The sequence below is a fragment of the Trachemys scripta genome, chromosome 6 (genome assembly GCF_013100865.1).
Source record: "Trachemys scripta elegans isolate TJP31775 chromosome 6, CAS_Tse_1.0, whole genome shotgun sequence".
Classification (NCBI taxonomy): Eukaryota; Metazoa; Chordata; order Testudines; family Emydidae; genus Trachemys; species Trachemys scripta.
In genome coordinates, this window is record NC_048303.1 from 100,000,005 (window position 1) to 100,019,221 (window position 19,217).

Here is a 19,217-nt window from a genome sequence, read left to right on the forward strand (position 1 = left end):
ATGATTTTTTATTTTTTTGGCAAATTGAAAAGTTAAAAAAAATTGTGGCGCAAACAAAATATTTTGTTTTGCTTCCAACCATTTAAAAACTTTTTACAATTTTTAAAAATAAAATGGAAACTTTGAAACAAGTTGTTTCAAACAGAAAAATCAAAATATCTATTTTTGAAGGTTTTTTTCAAAATGAACAATTTTGTGAAATTTACATAAACTCACAATATGTTTTGGTGTCACCAAATCTGCATTTTTCACCTAAACAAATTTTTGGATGAAAAATTTCACCCAGGTCTACTCAGGCGATCTAAGTTCTGTTTCCAGTTCTGCCAGCTTCTGACTGTGCTTTGTGACAAAGTTCCTCCTCTACCTTGGTGGGTCCTGAGCTTATTGACGGATTTGCTCGCCTCAAAGATTTTCCCCTCTGGTGGAACCCACAGTCCAGGTCAACCCGGGCCCGCCCTCTACTCCGGGTTCCAGCCCAGGGCCCTGTGGACTGCAGCTGTCTATAGTGCCTCCTGTAACAGCTACATGACAGCTACCACTCCCTGGGCTACTTCCCCATGGCCTCCTCCAAACACCTTCCTTATTCTCACCACAGGACCTTCCTCCTGGTGTCTGATAACGCTTGTGCTCCTCAGTCCTCCAGCAGCAGCACTCACTCTCAGCTCCTTGCGCCTCTTGCTCCCAGCTCCTCCCACGCGCACCACAAACTGCAGTGAGCTCCTTTTTAAACCCAGGTGCCCTGATTAGCCTGCCTTAATTGATTCTAGCAGCTTCTCGATTGGCTGCAGGTGTTCTAATCAGCCTGTCTGCCTTAATTGTTTCCAGAAAGTTCCTGATTGTTCTGGAACCTTCCCTGTTACCTTACCCAGGGAAAAGGGACCTAGTTAACCTGGGGCTAATATGTCTGCCTTCTATCACTTCCCTTTGTTTAGCCCTATGACTTCACTCCCATTCCTGTTTTTTTCATTAGTTGTCCCCCGTATTTATTTGGTATCACAGACCTGTGGATCCTCCCCTTAGGCTGGGGGGAGGTCCTTTTGCAGTGGGCAGGCTTCGCCCGCCCATTTCCTGGATCCCAATAAGATCACTTCCCTTTGTTTAGCCCTATGACCTCACTCCCATTCCTGTTTTTTTCATTAGTTGTCCCCCGTATTTATTTGGTATCCTCCCCTTAGTCTGGGGGAAGGTCCTTTTGCAGTGGGCAGGCTTCGCGCCTGCCCACTTCCTGGATACCAACAGGATCACTCTCCTGTAGCCATCTGGCCTGACCCTGTCACAGCTTTTAGGCATGACAGTTTCTCTCTCTCTCTCTCTCTCTCTCTCTTTACCCAAGTGTAAAATGGGGATATTAGTACTTCCCTATCTCACAAAGATGTAGTGAGGTTAAAATCATTAATGTACGTGAAGTGCTCAGATATTGCTGTGAGAAGCACCAGAGGAAAACCCACATTTTAAAAAAATCCATGTAAACTAATTTACTGTTTAAGCCCCTTGAACATGTCCAATACAAGGGTTCATGTAAGTTGATGATTTGCATATGCTACCTGGATAACCCAACCCTCAGTAATTCAAGGGAAATCTGAGCACACTTTCTATAATCGTGACTTCACTTAACTGGGAAAAGTTTAGCTAGACTTGTCCTTTAATAACTGGTCCACCACCACCACCACAGTAATCTGTTTTCCAAAACACCCCTATCCCCTGAAGATGACAACATTCACAAAAAAGTGTTGGACAAGCTTGAGTAACTATGGGAAAGCAGCAAGAATAATATTGCTGTGTGTATAAACAGAACTTGCAATACACTGTGTTATTTTTTAAGCTAAAACTGATGCCACTAGGAAAACAACAGCACAATATTATTCACCAATATGCAACAACTTACAATAATGCTACTGGAGTGCAGTTTGTTCAAAGTCATAGATCTATTGGCCCTGCTTCTCTGTTCTCTGCTCCCAACATACACTGCAGGCTGGGGTGGTGATAGCCCCAGAAAGCACAGCTCTATAGTATGCAGGGGATATAGACAGGAGTGGGCTGCTAGAGTAGTGCACATGCCCATTCCAGGTGTGCACAGGACTTCAGGAGCTACACCATTCCCAGGTGTTCTGGTTGCAGCCACAGTGAGCTGGGGCAAAGGGAGAGGGAAGGAAATCCGCCTCTTACTGAATATTTACATCACATGGGACACTACTGAAATCCCCAAAGTCAGCCAATATCATTGTGGGTTTTTTCCCCTACCAGATGACCCAGAGAATGGTATTTATAAACACAATATTTTGTTAGTGGGACACTTAGAATAGCCCCCAAAGATGATTCTATTTGATTTTTAAAAATAAAACAATAGCTGATTGAGAGATTAAAACAAATGTCAGTGATTTATTTGTATGAAGGGAAACCAAACAAATTCCCTACATGTTCCCTACCTCTAAATGTTCAATAACTTTCTAACCAGGTCACTTTTCTGCTGAATGCATTATCATATGCTCTAAAGAGAACACTGTTTTGACCATCCAAGGGTGTTACAACTACTGTCTGAATAGTAGAGAAGGTCTTCTAATCAAAGTAAAGCATCATTGTGCTCAGGACATTGGACAGTTCTTTGGGGTGGTTTCTTGTACAGACTTAACCGTACAGAGTGTATTATGTGAAAGCAACAATCAAGGTGAGAAGGGGCTGCCAATCAATGCAGATGGAAACCAGAGAAAATGGTTTGTACTGCCTCCTATGAAATGAAATCAATGAGTTTCACAGAGCTCTCTGACAACTGGCTAGAGCAGAGGTGGGCAAACTACAGCTCACGGAACCATCCTGCCCAGCCCCCGAGCTCCTGGCCCAGGAAGCTAGCCCCTGGCCCCTCCCTTGCTGTCCCCTCCCCTACAGCTTCAGCTCGCTTGCTCCGCCGCCGGTGCAATGCTCTGGGTGCCGGGGCTGTGAGCTCCTGGGGCAACACAGCTGCAGAGCCCGGCCTGACCCGGTCTCTGTGCTGCATGGTGGCGGTGGCGTGGCCCGGCTCCAGCCGGGTGGCACGGCTGGAGTGCTGCCAGCCACCAGTGCTCCAGGCAGTGCGGTAAGGGGGCAGGGAGGCTGGATAGAGGGCAGGGGAGTTCAGGGTGGTGGTCGGGGGCAGAGGTGTGGCTAGGGGTTGGGGTGGTCGGGGGAGGAACAGGGGGTTGAATGGGGGCAAGGGTTCCGGGGGGGGGGGCAGTCAGGAAGGAGGGGGGGTTGGATAGGGCGTCAGGGGGTAGATAGAGGCAGGGATCCTGGGGGCGGTCAGGGAATAGGGAGAAGGGGTGGTTGGATGGGGCAGGTGCCCCGGGGGGGCCGTCAGGAATGAGAGGAGGGGTTGATGGGGTGGTGGGGATCCGGTCAGGGGACAGGGAGCGGGGGTGTGTATGGGGCAGGAATCCTGGGGGGGCACAGATAGGAGGTGAGGGCCAGGCCACAACCCCCTCCCCTAACCAGCCCTCCATACAATTTATGAAACCTGATGCGTCCCTCAGACCAAAAAGTTTGCCCTCCCCTGGGCTAGAGATAGGCTTGGACCACAACTGTGATAGGAAATACCTTCACATTTTCAGACGTAGATTTTGCAGCTAAAGTCCATCTCTACTATTTATTTTGATTTGGTAGCTTCAGTACCTCGTTGTGGCTTCCCCATGTAGGAGTTTCACAAATAAATTGCTGTCTAATGTTATGTGCAACATAAAAGTGTTAGCATTTTCACTGTGCTTGCCTTGGATTTGTAATCCACAAGTGGTCTAATCCTGAAGGTGCTGAGTCTAATCCCTCTCCCCAATCCTCCCTGCAACTGAGGAGTCTCTACTGCTCTCAGGATCAGTCTCTTAGGCTACTCTTTACTGTACAGTATTTTTTTTAAACTTCCAGGCCCTGTTTGCATCTCCTCCTTGCTTAGTCAATCCATCTAAATTGTCTCTCAGTGTATGTCCAGTAGCTTTATTGTCTATCCTGCAAGGATACCACCCCACTCATTAGAAAGCTTGCTAACTTTTTAAGAAATTCCAGATTTTATTTCAAAACAGTTATGTCAATGAAGGGTGAAGTGTTTGAAACTTACCACTAAACATCCCCTACACATATGCTGTAACGCTGACAGCAGGTTTCAGGGGGTAGTTCATTTGTATTTTGCTGCAACAGGCCATTGCAAATCTAAAGTCATGTCAATATCAAAATATTTAGCATGAACTGAGGACATATTAAGTAGCATGTTCAATTACAGTTGACTGGCAATGCCAACAGAATGTTTAAATTAATATTCCAACATATACACTATCATAACAGATGTACCCAAATATTCAAGATGTGTTGGATGCAATCTCAGAACCTTCCAACAATTATCCAAGATAGGAACAGACTCAGTTATTATTTATTGCTTGTATTTGCCATCTAAGACGCCTACAAGCCAACAGCATTATGATAACATTGTAAGTTGCACTGTACAACTTCTAGGGTTAAACCCTCCCCCTGCTACACAGACACATATGGTGGCAGAAGGGGGGTAAAAAGTCAAAATGCAGTGTGGAAATTGTGGTGCTCATGATGTGGACTGGATACAACAACTAGTCATAATGCACAGACTTGAACTGGCATTCCCCCCGCCCTTTCCTAATATGATGGGACAGGCACCAGAGACACAGGGGTCATGATTATTCAAGCAGGGAGCATGGCTAGCACTCAGCCCAGCAGACATGATTTCTGACACCGTCAGCAAGTGCAAACAGCAAATACATGTCACAGCGCAGTATGCTGGCCCTATTGTTAACACCTTGCCCGATGACTGCAGGATGTCTCTTGCCTGCTCTGTACAGGTCTGCCTCCCAGGCTGACTGCATTTTGCTGCCACGGGGAGGATTTGGATTTGGTCTTGGGAAATAAAAAAATCTCTATCTTTCTAATGAAAATGAAGAGTTCCCAAAGGAACTCATTGCAAACTGGAATTTTTTTTTTTAAATTGTTTTTATCGCTATGCATGAAAAGCTGATTTCTCAATATAAATGTTATAGGCTAAATTCAGTGGTGTGATCCTACTGATGTGAGTTACCACAGTAGTACAAAAGAGCTGGAAACCTGGTTCAACTGGCACTAGGGGGACTCTCCGAATATAGGGGACTTCCAGTGGCACAGGACCACCATAGTGGCTCTAACATGACCTGCCATCTTGTCTGCCAGCATACGTGTTGTGGAAAACTCTGGTGGTGGCTAAGGAGCCCCTGAGTCCATCTAGTCCCTGGCTGCCAGATTGACTCCTGAAGGCTATGGTCATAGGGTATAGGCTGCAGTAACTCGTGCCAGGAACCAAACAGTCTTCTGGCTTGGCCCAGCATCAGGGGAACATAAAGGTGGCTGAAAACAACTTTTGCCTGCCCACCTCTCCCCACAGTCTCACACTTAAGTGTGTCTCAGCAGGCTAAAATAAACTGTCCCTATATTTTGGGTAGGCCAATGCATGTAATTGAAGACAAGTTTTAAATCAATACAAGAACCATTGCTTATGTCCTCCAATATTCTTCTTCCATTACCTGTCAGAAACTGTGCAGGAAAGTACTAATAAAAAAATAAGAAAAGGCTGCTCCTTCCACTTTCCAGAGGACACTTGATTGAGGTTCACTTCTAAATATTATTTATCACACAACATTTCACCATAATGAAGCTGTCCTGCTTCAAACTGTTTTCTTTCAAAATACCTATCAGTTCATGAATCGGAAATTAAAATGTAACAGGGTACGGGGGTGGGACATGAATCTAAGAAGTTTAAATTCACTTTCAATATACCATCAAATGGGATTTTCTATGTTTATATCTACCAGAATAGCATAATTGTTACATGATATTTGATGACAGCTCTGGGAAATGTAGCCACTAACGGCAGACGAAATTACTAACTAGTTCCTTCTGGTTGCTACCTCTCCAAGGTGAAAGGTTACTTCTATGTCTATCCAATTTCATCTCCTGAGAATACAAAACCAATAAAATTAGCTTGACCTGTCTTGCAACTGTAGCTACAAAAATTTTGATTTAGAATCTATTTTTTAATCTGGCATATTTTTGGTTAACCGTATAATAAATAAATAAATAACCCCCCCAGCTAACCATTGTCGATAATCAAAAGATCTTACATTGGTAAAGCAAAGTATTTCCGTCATAATAATTTATGTATTTTATGTATCTTCTATATGAAAATGCATACACATATATATACTGTATGTACTGAAATTGTTTCTTTTCCGTTCAAGGGACATTGCTTGAGCTATTCAAGATTCCAGGTTCAAAATATAAGCATTACAAATCATTATTGGCCAGTCAGACTCAAAATACAGTGGTTGCTTGCTATTAAAAAGTCAGCATTTGCCTCTAGTCAACATGCACGGATATAACTAGTTATAATTAGAGCAAGAAATAATGGTGGTAATTGTTGGAAAACTGTACGTTAACTGCAATCAAGTGCCAGCTACTGTAGCCAGCAATATATAAGCACTTTGCGATATGCTTTGCATCCTTTTCTATCTTCTGGAACCATTTTCTATTGTATTTGACTGCTGGAGGATCAATATTTAGCTAACTATTAAACTTCAATCCACTACTAACTTCTTTCCAATTCTGCAATATCATTCCTATTTAATACAGAAAATTGATTCTTTTGGCCATATTATTTATCTGCATTCTTTTGAAAGCAGCCTGAAAATTGCCTTAGAAGGGCAGCAGCTGGAAAAGCCTAGGGTTTTAAACAATTGCAATGGGAAAATTTTTCAGAGCCAACTGGACAAAAGATAGTATAAATTCAAATTAATACTATACAATGTGTAAATAATTATCATAATATTCAGAACCTTTGACTTTCATCAACTTTTAGACTCTCCAAATGCAAAGTCTGTTAAGCTTTAGGAAATTGAATGGTTGGCTATTTTTGCCATATGTTTTCTTTTTGCACTGGGATCCAAGTTAACGTCAGATGGTAGCATAAGCTACAGAAACCAGCTGAGCCCCCAGTAGTTCAGTAAGCAAATGCATCTGCAGTGGCAGAACGATTTGGTTCTGTATGTCTGTGCATATATGACCATGTCAAGAGACAAGCACAAAAAATGATGCTAGTTCGTCTTACTAGGCTGCTTTATGTTATTCTTCCTTGTGTGAATAAAAAATGTGAGTCATCAAGAATGAAATGTAAACAGCAGTATTAGCTGCATTAATCATTCACAGCTCAGAGCATGAGCATGGCATTTGATACTCAAGGGGTCCAAATGGGAAATACATTTAGTTTATTCTTAATAGCTTTCCATTGAAGCCTTTTTTAGTCTTCAAACAGATGTAGCAAAGCCATCTTTTAGACAGTGTGCATTGCAAAGCATTGTATACCGGAAAAGGGGAAAACAAATTAACCAGAGCAAAAAGCAAATTGCCCTCACCTCCTCCACAGGATTCTGAGCATTCCGTAAAGCCCTCGTATTCCCAGTCATAGAGTTCATCAAAATCCTGGAGGCCCCCATAGATCAGTTCGGTTTCCTCAGGGTTAGATTCAGCAGCCTCCCCACTGCAGGGGCCGCTGTAACAGGCTCGCTGTGATGCAGGTTTGGGACCTTCACATTCGTCGATAGGCAGGTCAGCCACAGACTGAGAGAAAGACAGGAGCACCTGACACTTCACAGGCCGCACCTGGCTGCCCACCCCACATGTGACACTACAGGCAGACCAGGCCTCAGGAATAAACCTATGGTAAGCAAGAGAAAGGGCAAAGTAAGCAGCAATGTTCAAGATAACTGGACAGCATCCCTTGTCCAGTGGTTGCAGAAAACATCATGATTTGTCTGGGAAACAAGTGTTTCATCTCATCATACAAGTACTTCTGTAAAGTGCTCATCACAGCCATACGTCTTCAACACCTTACGGTTCTTAGGGCAAAACTCAGTATAATTCTAATGTCTCTCTCACCCCCTTCCTCACTCCTCTGATCAACACACACAACATTCAGAATCCCAGATGTGAGAAATGAAAGACACCTATTACATCATCTAGTCCATTTATACCTAAATATATATAATACACAAGCAGACCAAAAAAAAAAAAAAACTATGTTACAGCATCTTGGAGCTCTTTGGAAATGGGAGTTGCTATATAAATACCATCTATTGTTATATAATTTCACCATCCTCAGCAGCTGATAAGGCAAATACTGGAAATAACTACAGGAATGTATATATTTTTTCCAGCTTCCTAGACCCAACTTTTACATTATGAGTTCTAGGTCTGGAAGGATAGGTTTCCTCTACTATAATCACTGACCTCAAAAGCACATAGGAATTTGGTGGAGCTGAAAACAAAAAAAACCCATACATGGGTTGCCATTAGAAATACATTTACTAACAGCAACCTCGTAATAGTATCAAAGTTTCTCCGTACACTAAAACCAGGAAATAATTATGAGCTTTCAGATACTGTTGTGTAGTTATCATTGGTGAATGTTACTTACTGACTAGTGCAAAATCTCACAAGCTTTGGAATGCAAAGTTTTTCTGATTGGTCTATACCTAACATACCTATCTTTGCTGACATGATGTGCTTTTCTGTGTATGAGCGACAGAGTCTATCTTGCAGACTTGAGGTAATGGAGCAGATTTACCAAGCAGCAGTTACCCTAGGAAATAAGAAGCAACTGTGGTGTTTCAGAGACTATGCTGTGGTAACTACTGGTAAATGTTGCCTTCTCAATTGTGTTCACAATAATAATAATCAATAATTCCCTAGAAGCCTGAATCATGGACCAGGACTCCACTGTGCTAAGCTCTATAAAAAGACGGTCCCTGCTTAATTCTAAATATTTTAGTGAATTAATACAAAATGCTTTCCAAACTTGCTATTTAAGTAACACAAAAAAGAGTACACTTCTCTGGCACTGGTGCATTGCTCTGTCATATCTAAGGTAATTTTCTCCCTTCCTCTGTGCAGCAAAAGTGATGCTGCTTCTTTCCCGAAGCAACAAGGGTGTTGGCCTGCCCTCCCAAATGGATTCTGGGGAGATGTCCTTTCTTCTTCTCTTCCCCTGCCGCTTTTTAAGAGGACTCACTCACTTACTCTTTCAGGGGACCCACTATTAAGAAGAGAAGGGAAAACTGGAAGGAGGGCACTTGGTGACCTTGTTCTGTTATGACTGACCTTATAGTGTTCGTTGTTACTGAATGGCTGGAACACAGTTGACATTATGGAGCCCAGCTGTGGGAAAGTCTGAAGGATGCTACTGTCTGCCACCCCCCAGCGGGCGTCTCTTTATCAGTGGCACTGACAAGCCAGTAAAAGGGGAGGGGTTGGGATCAAAAGTGGATTACTTGACAAAGAAAAATATGAGTTAAAAATAAATGGTTCTTGTAAAGAAAGCCATGTACTTGTTCCTTTTAGCTGCAGACACTCATCTGGTGGGCCACACAGCCTTCTCATATTACAAGAGTTTTCTAGGCTCCCTTGCAATGTGACTGACCCTGTATTTAAAAGAGGCAGTGTATTATGATTTCTTAGTTGCTGCTGTTGGGCATAGAGCACAGGACCTATTTCAGCTGAAAAGATTTTTGCTGTACCAGTTAGTATGTATGCAAGGTTCATAAAAATGTAATAAATACAGCATGCCAAACTGTGCACGCCAGCACGCTGAATGAACCCAGCACCATTGACTTCAATGGATTTACTCTGGATTGATGAGATTTTGGCTCATTGGTTCTGTAATATAGCTAACAAACCTTGATGAAAATATATTTTAAGGAAATGTGGGAATTAAAACAAAAACAACATAGAACATGGATTTGTAAGGCAATCAATAAAAGTGGGCCAAATGTTCAAAGGTCCCACCATCCGGCCTTCAGTTTGCACATACAATCAGTTGCATGTGCAAGTGAATAGTGCTTGTATGTGAAAACCCAGCTGTGCATGACAATTGGATACAAATCCATTTACCTACTTCGTGTACATAAGCAATGTTTGCACATTTAGGCTTTTGCATGCAGAAATAATTGCATCTGCCAAATTGTGGACACCAGAATCTTTTTGAAAATAGGTCCTCATTAAATTCAATTTTAATTTTTCCAGACTCATACTCAAAACACAAGATGTCAGCTCACTTGCTGTCTCATGTGGTATGCTGCATGGTATTCTATATCTCTCCCTCTTAGTTTAGATAGCATGATCTAAGATCTTCTATAATTACATAAGGGAATTTATTTCAAAATTCAACATGATTGGCATTTAGAATGTGGCTTTTCAGCTAAAGATCATCTCATTTATAAAAACAACATAATGGACTTAGCTATTTTAAACAGATATTGGTGGTGAGAACATCCATACTTTGTTTTGGCATGAAATTATCATATTAATTTAACTTCAAAACTCTCCAGAGGGCAGCTGAGCAGCAGTGCATACTTTGCTTTGTGAAAGTAGCTGCAGGGAAACTGGTGAACTGGAGGCTGAAACATAGAGCCTGATCCAACATTCACAGTCAACTCATGACTTCAGTGGACACTGGATGAGACCCACAGCTGGCCCTGTTGTCTTTATGGGGAGATCCAGACCATTCCATTTGACTGTACATGCCATGGACACTGCTCCTTGAGAATCTGCGTATCCACAGGTATATTATGAAGAGTCAGAATGAATACTGATTGACAGAACACACATGATCTAATGGGCATGGTGAAAACCTCTTCTCCCCTTCTTCACTGCCATTCCTCCATCTGTTCCCTTATGCTTCCTTTTGTTCCTTTCTTAAGATGCTATTTGCATTTTTTAAATCTTCTTTGGGTTATTCTGGGGTTTAGCTAAAGATCTGGGTGCTCAGAACCTTTGAAAAAAATCACAGGTGTCAATTTAGACACCCAAAAAATCAAGACATCCCAAAGCACTTTCAATTGAATGTAATATTTTTCTTCACATTGGGTCACACCATTTTGTAGTCTCAGTATTTAGTGTTAAACATTTACTGTTTTTCTCCCCAGTGGTGGATATAGCAATTCTGATATACAGTATGTACATATTATACATGTTAACTCCCTAAGGCACTGCAGGATTCTTCTACATAAAAAGACACAAACATTATCTAATGTTAGTTTAACACATTTATGATCTTTTATGCAGCGGCACTTATAGCCTAATTGGATATGATTAAACCCCAATAGGGGAAGAAGTTTTCCCTGTTTTTGCTTTTTCTTCTGTTTCCTGAAATTGATGGAGAGAAGCACTGAAAGACTGGCCCTGTTGGTAATATTTGTATGTGTCATTACTGCCATCTTGCTCCGTCAATATATTTGGCAAAAATAATTAAAAAATCATATATTTAGTATTTTTAGTCTAAGTTGGAACAACTTTTAGTTCACTTTTTAACCTGCTAACTAGTCAATTTCTATGTATAAATATCTAAAAGATGCACTATTTTAATAGGAAAAATGGGATAAACTATATATGGATGTTTGCATACACAAAAATCTTATTTAAAACTGTGAAATGGTGCTTAGGTGACTCTGGTACACTGGGCTTTCTGCCGGTGTGCAATTTCCTGTGAGTTCTGTTCACACAGATGCATGTCAGGAATTTCCTTTTGTTTCTTACTGATTCAGCCCCATCACTAAGCTGGTGCCATCTGGCATCCAGATATTATTGTTTGCCCTCTGTTTTTTATGGCTCACACCAGGGTTATTTATGGCAACATGTTAAAAGCTGGGTATCATGTTAACGTACAAAAGTGTTTTTCAAGAGTTACACAGCAAAAAACAAAGCCCTTCCCAACAAAACCAATCTGATTAATAATAGAGCATCCCATACCTTTTCAGTCATGCCTGAGGCTCTTTCTGACTCTGGCTGTCATAGGCTGTTGGTATAAAACTGAGCCCCAGTGAAAAAGCTCTCACATAGATATAAACATCCCTCATGTAAGATTTTCTGGAGAGTGGTGAATGACCATTCCCCAAATGGGTAATATTAGATACACTGTACATGTACAGACAAAGGAGCACAAAGAATTATAGAACTACCTTCTATAGTTTTAATAATCATTCTGTGATTTTCTTTTCATTCGAGGTTCATTCATATAAAAGGTGTCTAACTCATTATTAATTGTGAGTATATATATATATATAAAAATAACTATTTCAGGAGCACGTCAAAATGAAATCCTCTGGCCTGTGTTATGCATAGGTTTGTAAGGATTAGATGTTTATTGGTAAACATAGATAAACATCAGTTTCACCATACACAAAAAATATTTTCATTGATGATAACAGAAATTTACTGATAGGCAGAGTATGAAAAATGATACTTGAGAGCTTAGAGTTTGATGTAAGGATATTTACTTTGTATATTTTGACATGTGATGTTGACAGTTAGTGTTTTAATGGTTACAAAACTAACCTTTGAATCTCAACATCTACTGTCACTAAAACACTATTCATAAATTCCAAGCCCAGAAGGGACGATTGTGATCATCTAGTCTGACCTCGTGTACAACACAGGCCATAGAACTGCCCCCAAATCATTCCTAGATCAGATCTTTTAGAAAAGCATCCTATCTTGATTTAAAAATGGTCAGTTGATAGAGAACCTACCACAACCCTTGGAAAATTGTTCCAATGGCTAATTACCCACATTGTCAAAAACTTATGCCTCATTTCCAGTCTAAATTTGTCTAGCTTCAACTTCCAGCCCTTTGATGATGTTATACGTTTGTCCGCTAGATTGAAGAGCCCATTATAAAATAGTTGTTCCCCGTGCAGATACGTGTAAACTATAATCAAGTCACCCCTTAACCTTCTAGCTGTTGAACTAAACAGATTGAGCTCTTTGAGTCTGTCACTATAAGGCATGTTTTGTACTCTTTTAATCATTCTCGTGGGTCTTCTCTGAGCCTCTCCCATTTATCAACATCCTATTTGAATTGCGGGCACCAGAGCTGGTTGTCTGATCCACCCCCATTGTTCTACCGCCTACCCCCCAATTATTTCCTGAAACGGTGAAAATTTAAATAAATAAAAACAAATGGTTAAAACCCATAACTTTGTACAGCTATGATAATTTAAATCGATAATAAAAATACTTCTAAACAAACATTGAAATCAAATTCTGCCAAGCCTAATTACGCAGGAGGTGAGCCTAGTTCAGGGGTCAGCAACGTTCGGCACACGGCTCGCCAGGGTAAGCACCCTGGCGGGCCAGGCCAGTATTATTTACCTGCTAACGCGGCAGGTTCGGCCGATCGTGGCCCCCACTGGCCGCGGTTTGCCGTCCCAGGCCAATGGGGGCGGCGAGAAGTGGCGCGGGCGAGCAATGTGCTGGCCACGGCTTCTCGCTGCCCCCATTGGCCCGGGATGGCGAACTGCAGCCAGTGGGGGCCGCGATCGGCCGAATCGGCCGCGTCAGCAGGTAAATAAAACTGGCCTGGCTCACCAGGGTGCTTACCCTGGCGAGCCTCGTGCCGAACATTGCTGACCCCTGGTCTAGATGATCATAATGGTCCCTTTTGGTCTTACATTCTATGACTCAATCAGACAGCTAGGTCCCATTATCTAGATACTCTATGCATATGAAATTAAAAAAAAAGAGTCACTGCTCCTAGAATCTTACAAATATAGCATTGACCACAGACAACAAGTAGATACAACAAACAAATGGAAGGGATGTAACTGTGAAACAGACATGTTTAGTGTAATGTCACAGTCACAATGCACCAGCTGACCAGACATTGCTATATGTCTGGTAGGCAATCAGGACAGAAGTAAATTTTATGACTGATGATGTAGTGGCTTTATACGCTTTTATGGGATGGCATAGAAGAAAGTGTGAAGGTGCTTGGGGGAAAATTGGATTAACTGGCGACAATGGCTGGCATTATTAACAAAACAGAGGCAGGAGTTGAAGGCTTGATAGCATATTAGAGCTGACTGATGCTATCTTGTCAAGTATATTGAAAGAATTACTATTTATTCACAATTAATCATGGGCTGGTACAGGGTAGGCAGGAAAATCTCATGGACATGGTATGGATGAAAACAGCAGTCTAACTGGCTGAAGAGACTTCCAGTCTTTATAATGGTCTTCAAGAAAACACAACCATCAAAACCGTACAGTCTCTTCACCAACCAGATCACTGCACTACCAAATCTGCCACTCAACTGAATAACAGGGGCTTCTGTTTTAAAAAACATTCCCCTTCTCTTTCTCCCTCTATTCACCTCTTCTCCTCCCCTCCTTTCCTAATGAAAAGGGGAGAGGGGCTCCCAAGGAGAAGACAACAGCCCTGCTCTACTGAGCTGAGTGGGGGGCTTCAAAGGAGAATCAAAAAACTTTCTCAGATGAAGTCCTGCTACTGGAGCCCAGCTGAATGGAGTGGAATAATATGGATGGCTTCCCTTTGGAAGCCCTCCTCCTCTCCCCACCATATGAATAAGAGACGATGAGGTAAGAAACAACTATCATGTTTGCAAAACTGCAGCATTTTTGGAGCTATTCTGTACAATGTTTATAATGAGTTAACATGTTAAAACAGAACTGTATCTCTTAGGTGGATGAATTTTGATAGCTATATGATATTTCAGTGGTTCAAATTCAGAGCTGGTGTAAGAGGCTGGAACTCCATTCACCCTCTTATACCAGTGCTGTATTTGGCCCAATGTCTAAAAATGTGTCTTTCCCCACCCCATCAACCCTACCCAATAAATTCAAGAATAAGGGCAACAATACTCCAGGGCGTGCTAAAATACGCACACTGTGGATGTGCTGAGGCACACGATTCTAGCTTGTGTCTCAGTATACTCAAGAGGTGTGTATACTGACTGTCAGATTCACTGTCATGTATTATTGGGTACTTATCAACTAATGTTTATGTTGGTATTTCTTTTGTAATTTCTATGTGTTAGACTCTGACAAGCAGGGCCGGCTCTGGCTTTTTGGCCGCCCCAAGCAAAAAAAAACAACCTGCAGCGTGGCCGGAGCGCGGGTGCAGGGGGACCGGCTGGGGGAGGGGAAGGGAGCGGGCGGGAGAGAGAGAAGGGGGCGGCCAGGGCTACAGCAGGGGCGCTGCCACGTGGCCCCTCCTTCTGCGCCGCCTTCTGCCGCCTGCCGCGAGGGCTCCGCTCCGGTCGGCGGGGAGGGAAGGAAGAGGACTGCCCTGCAGGGCGCTCTGGTTCTCTGCGCCGCCGCCCCCTACAGGGCGGCCAGGAGCGTAACAAGAACAAAACCAAAAAAAAAAAAAAAAGCCACCGTGCCGCCCTAGGACTGGGCAGAATGACGCCTCGAACAGTCTGCCACCCCAAGCACCAGCTTGCTCAGCTGGTGCCTGGAGCCGGCCCTGCTGACAAGTGACTGTATAAAACCAGCAGTTTATAGCATCTCAATGAGTTCAGAGTAAAATTTCCTCAGTTTTGTTTTCTCAACTCCAGCCCAGCAAACCCAACTTGGGATCTGAAAGTTAAGATGTGCTCCTTCTGCCTCATGCACCACCAGATAGGGACCCAAACTAAAACCCAAGATTTGGGCACCTCTCTTTACAGAATATTGAATATGGATGGACCTTTTGCAATCTTGTCTCACATCTATTAATCACCATTAATAAAAACTCGGTAGCTGGATCTTATTTAACAACTGTGTTGATTATGCATGGGCCATAAAAGAAACTTCACCCTGGTTTCTAGTATAAACTCAGAATGGTGACACACGGATGTTCCACATGGGACAGGATCTGCAGATCTCTTTGCAGGATCGGGACCTTAATTTGGTCACTAAAGCGAGCAAATATGACTCTACATACACACAGAGAGCAGATCTGTTCTGTAAGAAGGTATCAGAACAACACTTTAAATGTTTTAAAATTCTTAACGTCCTTTCCTCTTATAACCCAAGCCCTGTTTTTATATCATGGATCATATACTCAATTTTTCTCAAGAATATTTTGAAAATACCTCTTCAGTATTTTCTCTGCAATTCATCCACTTTCTGCTAAGATCCAGCCATGCTGCAGTTCACAAATCCCTCATGTTAATATTAAAAAAAAGAATGTAATAATATATAAAATAAATTAACATTTTTTAAAGCAATGTCAAAATTAAATTCTCAAAATTCAGCTTAGACTGTGGTCAATAGGCTAAAATCACAGCCTCCTCCTTCATCACTTTCCAGCAGAAATGTGGGCTGCATTTCAAACCATCATCGTAGTTAAGCAATATGATTCCTTTTTTATGAATTTGCTAACAATACAGCATTTTCGTTATGCTTTTAGGGGGTAATTATAGTTTGTTAAATACATATTTAGAGGAGTGGTTTAATATGGTAGAAAAAAAATAAAAGCTGAAAACACCAACTGTGCTCCACAAGTTAAAAAAAATTCAAATAGGTTCATTTGTTTTTCTGGATCTTCTCTATGCATGAACTGAACATATGAAGTACATAAGACTATGGAAGCAGTATACATGTCACCATATTATATGCTACAGCTGGAACTCATCTATATATCAGGGAGATGGGGTAAAAATAATTATTGTCTTGAGCACAATATTATACATTTCCTTTGTGTTATACCAGTGCTCCAGCTATAATCTACTTCAGTTTGGATTAACTGTGCCAGAACTACAATTTTACTCCATGAAGGATAACATTTATTAGCCTAATAGATGGCTGTAGTTACAGTGGAAAGAGCCATGTGTTTAACTGCACCATTCTGATTAAAACTATAAAGAATTTATTATTATAAATACACATTTACCACTGTTCCCATGTAAAATAAAATAAAAATGCAACATATTCATTATGTATTTGTAATTTCTCTAAAGAAGCTTCCTTTTCATAGCAATTCAATTGTCCTAGAGAGATATTTAATTGTCAATAAACAGATTGTCTAACAGATTGTAATTTATTGAAAATTAAACATCTTTCGCACAATTACATTGCTATGAGAAGGAAGCTGCGGTGGAAGTAATGGGATAAACGCAGGCACTCTCAGCAGGGCCACAAAACTTCTTCAGAGAAATTACAAATACCATAATGAGCATGCTTCCTTTCCCCGCCCCTTTCCTCCACATTGGAACTGTGGTAAATGTGTGTTTCTGATGGTTTTTAAAACCACATATAACCCCATATTTATTATGGTATTCCTACTGTGAATAAATACCGCACATACAGTATGCAGTAGTTCCATCTGGCAGAAGCATATTTCTCATTGTGGCTCTAACTTTGTGTGCCTTACTCTAACTTGCTGTATCAAGGTCAGATTCCTGCAATCCTGGTGCAATCAAAACTCCTACTGGTTTTACTAGGAATACAGGTACTAAATTGAAGAGAAAGTATTTAGCATTTTTAGCTCCCTTTTTAGGTTCTTGTTGGAATGTTTTGTTTTAATTTTGCAGCATTAGCTGTAACTGCATATTTTCCTTCAGTTACACTGCTAATTTTTCCATAGGAGCAATACAAACACGAATAGAAAAAAAATATCTGTATGGTTTCAAATGCAATAAATGCATAGATTTAGAAAAAAAGACATAAGGACATTCCTTCAGGAAACCCTGTGTTCCGACTTTTAACTTAAGGATGTAGCCCAATCTGCTACCCAAACGTGCCTGCCGCATGATACAGGGATACTACCTGGTCAATGGGGAACAAGGTGTTAATCAAGATCAACTTTGTATAGGCACTTTGGGGAAGAACTATAAACCAGATGCTCAGAAGACTGAGGGGAAGAACCCCTGTAGGGGTTACAGGATTGGGTTAAACCCTAAGGTTGTAGAGTTTTCTGATTTATTTTCTGCTTATGGTAATTCATTTCACTTGCTACCAGTGCATTAGCCCTTGAGAAAAAAGCCCTTGCTGGCTGCTTCTGTATTTTTCTCTGCTACGTCATTTCACTAGCTTACAGGGCCAATCCCCCAGCCTTTCCACACAGAGCTCCCACTGAAATCAAGAGGGAGTTTGCATGTGAAAGGACTGTAGAATCTGTAAAGCATGTGATTGAACACCACTTGTTTTAAAGTGATGCTGGTCATTGGTCCAGCTGTACTTTCCCCGAAACTACTGTGTTGTGTCTACTTGAGAGGAAGGATGCTCCAGTGGTTAAGGCATTAGCTTGGGAGACCTGGGCTCAAGTCCCTGCTGTGCCACTGACTTCCTCTCTGACCTTGGGTAAGTCACTTAAGCTCTCTGTGCCTGAGTTCTCTACCTGTAAAACAGGGATAATAGTGCTGCCTGACCTCACAGGGATGTCGTGAGGATAAAGAAAGACTGCGAGATGCTCAGATAGCATGGTAATGAGGGCCATACAAGTACCATAGATAGACAGACTTTCCACACAGTATTATTTTAAATGCCCTTAAATAAAAGACATCATGATTATAAGTTTGCCTGAATTCAGTCAGTCAATCTCCAACGTACACCATACTCCTGTACTCAATTTCTCCATCTCTTATCTAGAGCCTGACACAACTTCCACTAAAGCCCATTAACTTCATCAGGATTTGAATAAGGCCCTTATATCTTAATGAAAGAACCAAATACAATTCAGGGTAGAGTATTATTTTAATGCAGGCCCTGAATCCTGATCTTACCATAGCGTGTTTTCAACAAATTATGTTTTAAGACTTACGATGGTTCTTCAGACACCATTGCTCCTTCTTCCAGCTCTTGTGCCTGCTTGTACCATGGCAGTTTAGCTTCCACAGGAAGTTTCTCTAGAGAACATACACAGGCACATGAAAACAAAAACTGTATAGCTATGCACACTGCTTTGTTTCTGTAAGTGACTATATCTGCATTTCTGTAATGTTCTTGTGTGTATGGATGTACACATGCATTCTGAGCAGCACAGAAGGGGGCCAGGGAGAGAGAGAGAGAGAGAGAGACTCCACTATGGTGCAGAATATACAGTCTACAAAGAAATACAGAGTTTCTATGAAGAAAGAGAGTTTGTTTTTATAATGCTAGAATGGCAAATTGAATGCCATTTTAGAGGCAAGCCAAGTGGTCTACACAGATGGGCACTTTAGCAAAGTATTTTTCAAAAACTCTTCTAACATCTATGGGGAGAATCAGGTTTTCATCTACACTGCAGAGCTACAATATTCATGATGGTTGTTTTGGCTTTGAGTTTTGTATTTGCACAATAACTGCACTGCCAATAACTGTACTTACCACATGGAGATAAATAATTGGAAATTGCAGTGCACCAAATTCATCTGCTCAAGTAACTTTTG

The 19,217-nt window shown here is 41.5% G+C and overlaps 1 protein-coding gene across 8 annotated transcripts in view; it reads right to left on the reverse strand.

Annotated features, from left to right (window-relative positions):
* ADAMTSL1 (ADAMTS like 1) overlaps positions 1-19,217 on the reverse strand; it is a 714,047-nt gene that overhangs the window by 105,267 nt on the left and 589,563 nt on the right. For all 8 annotated transcript variants that reach the window (XR_004646076.1, XM_034773212.1, XM_034773214.1 and 5 more), the window contains 2 exons: positions 18,611-18,695; positions 7,425-7,726 (listed from right to left, as the gene is read on the reverse strand). Coding sequence is in view for 7 of the 8 variants with exons in the window: in XM_034773212.1 (XP_034629103.1) it covers positions 7,425-7,726; positions 18,611-18,695 (387 nt within the window). In the remaining variant the exon portion in view is untranslated. The remainder of the gene's footprint in view (positions 1-7,424; positions 7,727-18,610; positions 18,696-19,217) is intronic.